The 11,854-nt window shown below is 27.6% G+C and overlaps 1 protein-coding gene across 5 annotated transcripts in view; it reads left to right on the top strand.

The window, feature by feature from the left end:
- The first annotated feature begins 6,666 nt into the window (after positions 1-6,666).
- The window catches only part of LOC135924874 (inositol hexakisphosphate and diphosphoinositol-pentakisphosphate kinase 2-like), a 34,733-nt gene continuing 29,545 nt past the window's right edge, over positions 6,667-11,854 (top strand). For 4 of the 5 annotated variants that reach the window (XM_065460001.1, XM_065460000.1, XM_065459996.1 and 1 more), the window contains exons 1-7: positions 6,667-6,716; positions 6,763-6,879; positions 6,922-7,094; positions 7,138-7,220; positions 7,264-7,469; positions 9,724-9,939; positions 11,567-11,688. In XM_065460001.1, the coding sequence (XP_065316073.1) occupies positions 6,705-6,716; positions 6,763-6,879; positions 6,922-7,094; positions 7,138-7,220; positions 7,264-7,469; positions 9,724-9,939; positions 11,567-11,688 (929 nt within the window). In that variant the 5' untranslated portion in view covers positions 6,667-6,704. The remainder of the gene's footprint in view (positions 6,717-6,762; positions 6,880-6,921; positions 7,095-7,137; positions 7,221-7,263; positions 7,470-9,723; positions 9,940-11,566; positions 11,689-11,854) is intronic. The other variant, XM_065459997.1, reaches the window with a different exon arrangement.

Below are 11,854 nucleotides of genomic sequence, written 5' to 3'. Positions count from 1 at the left end.
GCTACTTTTAAAAGTAGGGTATAACAACTCTGATCTTCAACTTCATTAGTTAAAGACATTGTGAAACCTAAGTAGATATTTTTTTTATCTTTGTTTAATATTTAAAAAGACTTATGAATGAATGCTGTGAGTAAGTGATGTCTCGATTAAAATTTCAACAAATAAGCCGGATATTATTCATAAAAATTATGGAGAGGAAATATATCATTTCATTTTATATTAAAAAAATCTATTTTATATTAATTATTAATGAAAAAAAAATTTTTTTTTTGAATCTAATATAAATATAAAAATCTTTCCAGGTAATTTCCAAAATAAGATTGAATCCAGGATTGCCGATCTTTTGATCTCGATCCTTTACAACTCTGAGTAAGATAATGCAACTACTAAATGCGCCTATTCACTTTTTGAAATAGAAATGAAAAACCAACTACCATCCCATATAAATTAAATTATATCATAGTTAGGAGATATGTAATTTTAATTTTTTTAAAAAAAACTTATATTAAAAATATTATAAAATAAAATTTGTATATTGTTTTGTTTATTCATAGATTTTCATATAATTTTAAAAAAAAATAGAATAAGAAATTATTATTATAGAATTAGAGAATATTATTATAGAATTATAAAATTAAGTAAGTGGCTCTCCCTCTTGCTGGTATAGGAAACTGCAGCCTGGCTAAAAATTGTAGATAATTTCATAACATAATTAGAATGGGTTTGAAAAAGCCCTTGCATAGCTTAAGCTTAGCCACCATATGAAAGGCTATTATGCACAATGACGTATGATATAAAAATTACTTTATTTTTAAGAAACTTTTAAGATTTTGTCATCATAGCATCATAGTGACATGACATATTATTGAGGGTAAGACTGTACGATGAATCGGAATATCTTATATGGCGGTAATTATTTTGATATCTTAATTAGATAACTTTTAAACAATAAGAAGTGTCATTTTAAAATTATTTTTATCACCATTTATATAAAAATATTTAGATCGCTATTAATACTTTATACGAATAAAGTATGTAAAAAACAGCAAACTAACCAATTAAATTGGCTGACACTTTCAATTAAGCTTGGATAAAAAAAAAATATCTGATACTTAGTCTTGAAGTAAAGAAATACCAAAATAAATTGGATGCTTAACCTGGGAAATTTTCCGAAGTTAGACCTAGAATAAAAATATAGTTTCAAGTACAGAGATATCAATTTGGGTAAACTGAGTTATAAGTTTGCTTCTAACACAGATTAATTATAGAAAAAGAGACTGACCGTTATTGGATTTTACCTAGATATGTAGAAATACAATATTCACTCATGTAAATATAACTTGTTTATATATCAAATACAAATGGTATTGGGATCGATCACATTCCAATTTTGTTTTCAAATAATTATTTTGAGAATGTCATGATTTAGCACTCACCTAACCAATATCAATCCTCTTTATTATTTATTTATCAACTCGAGAAAGCTAGAATGCATAAGTCCTTTATATATTCCCTAATGATTGATCTTCAAGCCTTTGACTCCATTATACAGCATAAGATCTGGCCCTTACTGAAAGGCATAGGAATAGATAAACATCTGATTTCGCTTATAAAAATAATGTACGACAATCATAACGTGATGCCACAATATCTGAACATAAATTCACAACCATTTAAGGCCAATGGACATCTGAAACAAGGTTGCATTCTATCACCTATGTTATCTATATTATAATTTTCCACGTCATGTCATCGGTACCTATTTATTTTTATTTTTTTTATTTGTTGATTTTCTTTATTTATTTTTACAAACAGATGAATGGAATTTTGAGAATTGATGACATACACATATCTAACATGAATTGAGAGATTTGAAAAATCATCTTTGAATTAATAAAAACAATATTCCCTCAACTTTGTAAATATGAATGAAACTTTTTATTTCACTTAATCCTTTCTTTATTTTTTAGATTACCTTATCAATTTTCATCTCATATTATCAATTACACATTAATGAAATCTCTACAAGATAATCAACTTGTATATTTATTTTGAACATACTCACAATCTTTGTCAGTACTTACATTAAAATTTTTTATACTCATATTTTTCTTTCATAACCAATAATTAAGAAGATAACCAAGTATATTAAAATATTTAAATATTCTTATCCTAATCTATTTATTATCTCCAATCCTTATAAATAACTATTTTTTTATTTTTTTCCCCTCCCTTAATGAATTTATTTATCACTAAATTTTATTATCTCATTCTTTTCTTTCTATCTCTATTATCTATTAACCACTATTTCTCAAAACCATTACAATTCCTTTAATTTAATTTTTATTATTTTTATAATATAATAATTTATACCTTCTTTTTTCCCCCCTTTTTTAATCTTATTTTTTAATAACCTTACTATTAATAATTAACCTTAATCTTAATAACATTACATTCATCATGTTATTTTTTAACTTTTAGAATATCATAATAAGCTTGATAAGTCCCCCAAATTTTTTTTTGATAATAGCCAAACCTATCAATTCCTTTAATTTAATTTTTATTATTTTTATTATATAATAATTTATACCTTCTTTCCCCCCTCCCCTTTTTAATCTTATTTTTTAATTACCTAACAATTAATTAACCTTAATCTTAATAACATTACATTCATCATGTTATTTTTTAACTTTTAGAATATCATAATAGGCTTGATAAGTCCCCAAAAAATTTTTTTTGAAGATAGCCAAACCTTATCAACTCCTTTAATTTAATTTTAATTATTTTTATAATATAATAATTTATACCTTCTTTCCCCCCCCCCCTTTTTAATCTTATTTTTTAATTACCTTACAATTAATTAACCTTAATCTTAATAACATTACATTCATCATATTTTTTATTTAAAATATCATAACAGGCTTGATAAGTCCCCCAAAAATTTTTTTGATACCAATTACTAGAAATATGCATCTAATATTGACCACATCTACCGGTTTTACATTATTTTAATGTTTGTTTAATTTCAACAATAGTTTATTTATATTTTTGCCTGATTTCTTTATTTGTCTAGGCTAACCCTAATCCCTCACATTGCTACAAAACATAATGGATCTATTATTAAACATAAGCAAAGAAAATAATGACGTTTAAACAAACGCCTTACCCGTTCTAGAGTTACTGGTAGATAAAATAATAAAGAACTACGCTTGAAATGAACTCATCTGGAGGTTTAATTTTTTTATCTTATGTTTTATATCTATGTTTATTTTATTTTCATCCAGTTCTCCAAATTATACTAACACCACTACCACAATCCCTATGCCTCCGCCTATTTTTTTAACAAATATAAACATTCAATTTTGTACTATCATTCACTTTACTATAATATAAATATTACTTTATCAGATTCTCTGAGAAACTTTCATGAATATTTAGAGGAATGAACTTGAATGTACAGAACGGCCAATTTCATCAACTTTATTAATGGAAAAATATGCAGTAGTTCTGTCGTGGCCTTTAAAACAATACTTACCACCCTTTTATGGTTGAGTTAACATTGTCGTTCATGATTCTATTTTAGAAGGGGATACCAATGCTGACATTGACAGAAATATCGTTTTGCATGTTCAAACTTGAATGTACAGTACGGCCAATTTCATCAACTTTATTAATGGAAATATATGCAGTAGTTCTGTCGTGGCCTTTATAACAATACCTACGACCGTTTTATGGTTGAGTTAACATTGTATTTCATGATTCTATTTTAGAGGGGGATACCAATGCTGACATTGACAGAAATATTGTTTTGCTTTCTTCTTTTACCATTATCCCAAGGCATAGGCATATCATCTTTATCAGGACGTAATGTGTTTTGTACACTGCTTTGTTAATCCGTCATCACTTTCATCTACAACCCTAGATGATATAAAATTATATATTAATTATTTCCTCTCCAGATGACAGCCCAGATTCATTTTGTCGCTTTTCCATCAAATATTAAAATGTCAACAAGGATTTGCTCTTAATTTTATCAAATACTTGATAAATAATCCTTATTATTTTTTAAAAAAATTATCCTAAATTTATATGTCAATAAAAAAAATATCTTAAAAAATATATAAATAATTTGCATAAATAGACAGCATTTTTTTTTACTTAACATAGAAAAATATATATCCCTTATCAAATTCTTTGACAAATAATTTCAGAAATGCAAGACATACATTAAATTTATCTGAAAAATACAAAAACCCTATATAATATACAACATATTTTTTAAATATAATTTTAATTGATCATATTTCAAAAAAGTATAAGAGTCGGTTATTTTTATTTTATTTGTCATGATTCTCTAATAAGTGGTTGCCCAGGCCTTCCCAGTATCCCTTAATACGGAATTTACATGTTTTTTTTCCATATTAGTCTAATTGGTAAATCAAATATTTCCCGTTCATGTGATGATATTAAAAATTTAACTATCTCCGAGGCGGGAAAAAATTTTCAAAATTATAATGGGTAGGACTGGGCTTGGAACCTCAAAATTAATATTAGCTTGCACCTGACTTGGATATATTTTACAAATTATCAAGGGTTGAGCTGGGCTTGATAAACTTTTTTAAAATTATAAGATCTTGGATGCTTCCTAATATTGTGAGCTTGAACCTGGTATGACATCTATCGTAAAAAATGAATCTAAATCTCATTCCCCGTCATTTTTGACGGGCTTTCTATTAGTTTAATGTAATAATGAACGATGTTCTGAATAAATCCTTCAAACAAGAATATGCCCTTAATCCTCGATATCTGAATCAACAAGGCGATAATAACATACACAACCTGAATTTTCTATGCTATGCCGATGATGTATGCATATTAGCGAACTCTAAGTACCAATTAAGAAACTTGCTGTCATTGTTTGTAAAAAATTACTATGAATACGGATTAAAAGTCAATTACTCGAAGACAAAGTTAATCGCGTCCAATACAATTCTATATAAAGACCCCTTTAACTTTGATGATAATGTGGTAGAAACGGTTTCAGATTTTAAGTAACTAGGAACCAGGATAATGTTATTAGGCACCACTATATTGGATACTAAGTCGAGGTCAAACAAAACCAGATCCCGATATCATCATCTAGCGAAATTATGGTCGTACAACCAAATATCTACGAACCAAAAGATAAAACTCTTCAAATCCCTAATTCTACCTATCTTAACATACGGATTAGAAACATGGCAGGACACTAAAAGCAATATCAACACATCCCAGACCTTTAAAAACAAATGTCTAAGAAGAATCACTAAAACATACTACGCATACAACACCTCAAACCCAACTCTCTGGAATACATGCGACATCCTACCTATCAATCGACTCATTCCTCTGAGGCGATTAGAATTATTCGGTCATTGCTTAAGACATTCACAAGAAAATATGATATTGTAGTCCATGAAGTGGACCCCAGATTATGGGAGACAGAGAACTCCCAAATACTATTGGCTGGCAAAATGTCTGAAGGACATGGACTTGATCAATCTTTCTTTCACAGATTTCTTGGCACTCAGCAAAAACAATGAACATTTAAAAGAACATCTACAATACATGCTTAAATATGGTCTAAACTAGAGCAGAAATCGTGGAAGTATTGGACTATTCTCGCACCGTCTTATTTCCAACCTCTTCTCGCGGGTTGAATGACAATTTATGCATCGGCACGGGTTATATTGGAATTATGGATTGAATGAAATAGGATGAGTATGATGATAATTAGTATTTTATTAAACTCCCCCCCCCCTTCCCTTTTATAACTCCTTTCCCTGTCTTTTTCCTTTCCCTACAGGATAAACGATTTTGACGAAGGCAATGATGATCTCAACTCAAGACCGTGAATAATAATGATAACGATTACGGGTTCACTATAATAATAATAATGTGGTAAATAATGAGGATCCCGTGCATCGCTTGCCTAATACAAACAAGGATTTATGGGGACACTATTGACTCTAGAATCACAAAAATAATTGTAAAAAGAAGGAAAATATCAGACAAAGATAGTAAGCTCTTTAGGATAATGGGTTTCAGAAATTGTGATTACAATTACAGGGAAGTTGGATGCCTCCGGAATAGGACACGCTATATAGACATAACGTTATCTTCCAAGGATATACTTACCTAACATAAGAATTACTTTTTTTTCACCTCTTAAATACCTAACCAGGCGTCAGGTACATTATTATTGATATTGGTTACAATTTCTTAACACTATCTTGCCGGTAACGGAACTAATAGATCCCCTCTTTCTTACTCCTCTCTTCTTTACTATGCTAGCTGACTACATAGTGGTACCGTCCACTATAATAAAACGGGTATACATCATGTATAGTGTCTATATACTAGTGAATAGTGTTGTTAAACGGCTCGATTTGAGCCGATTTTTAAAAACGGCTAACTCAATATTTAAGCCAGAAAAAGTTTATGAAAAACTGAAGATTTTGGTCATAGATATCACATAGGTTTATACATCTATTAGCGAAGTCTCGAGGCTTAGGCAAAATTTTTCTGGCCAAAATATTGAACTAGCCGTTTTTAAAAATCGGCTCAAATAGAGCCGTTTAACAACACTACTAGTGAATATACTTGGTGAACGCTACAACTCCTGGTAATGAATGAATGAATGAAGTCCTAAGATTTATATCAGAATGACTCTTGATGTAATTTTGATATATATATATAAATATATTTAATCTTTATAAATAGAATAATTCTCACAAGCAAATAATCGTTGGTGTATGTGCCATGGAGAAGAAATCAAAATCCAAACCTATGCATGAAATATTACAGAGACTTGATAAATTTGAATACATTTCAACATATGTATAAATATTTTTGATGCATTTTCTCATAATTTTTAAGTAGATTATCAGTCAAAATGATATTTTAAACGAACCTGTTGAAAATTGGCCCATAGTAGATTGCTTAATTTCTTTTCATTCTCAAGGATTTAGATTAGAAAAAGCTATTGAATACTCTAAACTGAGAAATCCTTTAATAATTAATGATCTTCCAATGCAATATAAATTAATGGATAGGTTTTTAATTTATAATTTAAATGATATATTATACTAAACATAGAAGAGAAGTTTATAGAATATTAGAAAATGAAGGGCTGGAAATGCCAAGATATGTTGTTCTAGATAGAACTAATCCTGATTCATGTAAAAAAAATTACATAATAATATATTTTATAATTTTGAATAGCATCGCAACATTTGATTGAAGGGGAAGATCATATTGAAATAAATGGCAGGACCTTTAATAAACCCTTTGTGGAAAAACCCTTAAATGCAGAGGATCATAATGTGTACATATATTATCCAGTATCTGCTGGAGGAGGTAGCCAAAGGTTATTTAGAAAAATTGGCAGTAGATCTAGTGTTTATTCAAGTGTCAGTCTTGTCCGAAAAGTAATATACATGGAAAATATTTTTGGCATATAATTTTTATCACTATTTTTATAATATTCAATGCATAAAGTGGGACATCTAGAGAGGGGCAAGTCCCATCCAAAAATTTTTTATATATTATTTAAATGTTATTTGAAAATTTTTGCCCTCTGGAAATTTAGATTTAAATGCATATTAAGATTTTTAGTCATTCAAAAGTGTGCCCTTTCCTTGAATTATCTCTAAAAATTTATATAGGTCTTATTTATTGTGCCTTTTATATATATTAGAGACTTATAGGCCAGCCTGGACCATGTACCCAAGCTATATTTTAGTTTTTGTAAATATACCTGTGCTGGGCCTGAAATTTTTTTTAAATACCTGGGCCAGGCCTGAAAATTTTTGTTAAAAGAATACTTGGGCTGAGCCTTATATTTTAAAACCAAATATTTTAAATCATCATTATTAAGGGAATAAATTTTTAAAAAATCTGGGCTGGGTCTGAATTTATTTAAAAAAAAAAATCCATGCCCAATCGGTCCTGCAAATAGAAAAACCGTGCTGGGCCAAAAAAATTTTCTGAAAAAAACCAGGCTGGGCCATGGAAATGGCACTTCTGCAGGTCTATGATATATATTATTTAATTAAAACAATGAATGCAATTGGATTTATTTCTCAAAGGCTGCTAGTTAAATTTCATAGATCAGTGATAAAACATCCAAAAGCAAAATCATCGCTTCTTTTAAAATTTTTCTTAATAAATTCTTAAATAAAATTAATATAATCTTTAAACTATGTTAAAAATATTAATACTAATCTGACTTAGTTTAAAAAAATTAATATTATTTTTTTATAACATTAAAAAATTACTGTTATTTTTACCTTAAAAAAATAAATATTATTTTTACTACTAAAAAAATTATGCATTTGCTTATTTTTTAAAATAAATAGAGAAAAAAATCATGCTTCTACTATTATTTTTGGTGTAATTTTTTTTTATTAAGTTAAACATTGGAAAATAAAAAATTGTTTATTTTTATCAAGGTTGTGAACATCGGGTTCAGAGATTTAAACTTGTTTGGTTAGATATTTTAAAACCACAGACTAGAAACGATTTTTGGGAAACCTATTAAACTCTGGGTAATATAGACTGGTGTGGGTTCAGTCAGACCTCTTTTAGAAAATCGGTTGTATTAAGTTCCTGTTATCAAAATTTTTGCTAAATAAAGATAAGAAATCTTGAAACTGAATTTGGGTTCACAACCCTAATTTTTTTAATCAATAAAGAGAAAATCATATGAATGTATTGTGTAATTTTACATTTAAAAAATATGCTTTGGAGAAGCAAATAAAAAATTTTTTAAAAAAAAATTAATTAATTTAAAATGTCATCGCAATTATTTTATGAAAAATTTATTTAAAATATTATTTTGCTCGGGAAGTTTTGATATGAAGAAATAAATTATTGAAAAAGGAATGTCAAAAATATTTTTACAAAACTTGTAAAAAGAGTTTATCTATCGAAATATATAAGTGTCTCACTGGTTGGAAATTTTCTAATTCTAATTTTCCATATTCTTGATCTTGCCTTCCAAAGGGAAAATATGTTTGAAATGATAAAGGAGCTTCAGATGTTTATATTTTTTTTCAAAGTAGTTTAGCGCCACGAAGAATCAACCACTTATTTGATGATTCATTAAATCATTTGATAAATTCGATGCTTAAAATATCAATCAACATTTTACTCAAAAACAGAAACAAATTCCACTTATTTATAAATCTTAATTTTTTGTATGGCTTGACTTTTAAAAATGAAAAATGTTTTTCAAATGCTTCCCTAGCAGTAAACTTGACGCTTCGTCATTATCATACACTTTTGTACTTTTAGTTATAATAGCCATAGAACTCAAAAATTTGAGTTTAAATGGTAATTTGCCACAAATAAAGCAGGACTTATATGCGATATAACAGGAATTTTTTTTTATTATACACTTAGTTAATTATATCCAAATAATAAGATATCGTGGAACCTATTAATTACTAACTTCAAAAAATTGCATCTATTTTTGAGGCTATAGAGTATAATAGCTATAGATATCTTAAAAATTATTATGAGGAAATTGTAAATACATGTTATTCAGTACTCAGCTCAATAACTTATTTCTCCCCTTTTTAATTAGTTTGTAAGATTGTATGAATAATTATTTTTATGGGAATCTACTCCCATTAGTATTCGAAATAATTTTTATTTCAATTGTACAAACATATACGATAGACAGGTTGTTACATTTACGAAGAATTCATGCCCACGGATGGAACAGACGTTAAAGTATACACGGTAGGACCAGATTACGCTCACGCCGAAGCAAGAAAATCTCCTGCTTTAGATGGGAAGGTGGAAAGAGATTTGGAAGGCAAAGAGGTTAGGTATCCGGTTATACTTAATGGAAGAGAGAAGTTGATAGCTAGAAAAGTTTGCCTAGCTTTTAAGGTTTTCTTTATTTTTTATAAATAATACAGTCAATATAGGCAACTCATAATTTTGAGTCTCAGTCGAATTCCTATTAACTACTATTAGAAAATGCCTTGATAAATTGGACAACTGTCTACATTAAAAAGTGGACTGATTTTAATTTTTTATCTATATGCGTAAAACCTTTATAAAGTGGGCATTTGTTGTTTTTTGTGCCACTCGTTAATTTATATTATAAAATTTTATCATCTTTTTAAAACTATTTTTTGTGCCATTCGTTAATTTATATTATAAAATTTTATCATCTTTTTAAAACTATTCATGTCAAATAATAAAATTAATAAAAAAAACAAATATAACGAACGAGTAGTGTTAATTTAAAAATTTAATTATTAAATTTCTAAATCATTATATTCATAGTGAATGTGCTGAATGAGAACTGTTCACAATATTCATAAATCCAAAAATATTCAAATAAAACATTGTACCAAATAAACATAAAATATAACATATATTTTATTTCACAAATTAATTATATATTTTTATTCTTATTTTGTAAACAACCATTTTATAATAAATTATACAGTTTTATGTTTTTCAACAAAGTTTTTTTTCAACTTTAAGTCATTTTTTGGGCGTGTTTTTTAAAACTTAAAAATCTGATTTTACCGGAAATATATTCCAGCATGTTTAGAATATCTATCTTATAAATTATAGACAATTTTGCCTTTAACTTTTGAGTCATTTATAATTGTTATAAAATATCTATGGAAAAATTAATATAAATTATATTAAGTTCATAAATTCATGTCAAAATTGTCGGAAATTCATAGGATAGCTATTCCAAACATAATGGAATACATTTCCGGTAAAATCAAAATTTTAAGTATGAAAAAAGACTCAGAAATAGATTAAAAGTTGAAAAAATAATACATTGCCCCAAACTTAATTTTACTCATGATTTTGATGAACTAAAAAAATTATTTGAAATGGTTTGACATTATCTCTCTTTTTGCGAAACAAAGAATATAACAGATTTTAAAAGGTTTTTTTGCTTAGAGTCTTGAGAAATTGGGCAACTAAGCTGGAAAGATTTAGCCCAATGATGCCCAAATTAAGCAGGGTTGACTGTATTAGAGTTTATTTTTTATCTTAACTGATCAAGTTAAATGACCGTACCATGACCTTCCTGTTCTTAGTAATCAACTCACTTATTTTTTTAACACCGATTTCGGATAAAAAGCATTATGTTGATTAAAGACGGAATAAATTGGAATTCCAAGTTAAGAATTTGTCTTTCACAGATTTATATGATTTTGGTTTTATAATCGAAAATCAAATTTATAGAATATCTAACGGTTCTTTTTGCATAATTAAATTTAGTTAAATTTATGTATTCTTAATTATCAAAATACAATATTTTGTAACTTCTACTCACAATAAATACATTTTTATTCATATAAATTTAAAATGAAAATACATTAGAAACAAATTTTAGTAAGGTGACCATGCAAGGAGCAAAATAATTGATCCCTGTAGAGAACAGAGATAGATTTAAATGATGTATTTATTGATCTCTTTGCAAAGTGATTACATTAGACTTATGATACGAATTAAATTTCTTATTATAAATTTGAAATTTCAGCAATTGGTTTGTGGATTCGACTTATTACGGGCCAACGGTAAATCTTTCGTTTGCGACGTGAATGGCTTCAGTTTTGTTAAAAATTCCCGAAAATATTACGATGACTGTGCCATGATTCTAGGGTTATTTATTATATCTCGGCTTAGATTATATTTAGAGTGTTCTCTTTATCTTCATATTTCTGACATTTTGAGATAATTTATATAGTGCCTCGTCGTGGCAAATACAACAGTTAATATTCTTTTATAACTCCTTAATTGAAATAGGATCGTTTTTATTTAACATTAT

Source organism: Gordionus sp. m RMFG-2023, chromosome 2, assembly GCF_954871325.1.
Source record: "Gordionus sp. m RMFG-2023 chromosome 2, tfGorSpeb1-WG-v2, whole genome shotgun sequence".
NCBI lineage: Eukaryota > Metazoa > Nematomorpha > Gordioida > Chordodea > Parachordodidae > Gordionus > Gordionus sp. m RMFG-2023.
Note: the sequence above shows the minus strand (reverse complement) of the source record. Positions and strands in the feature narration are given on the sequence as shown.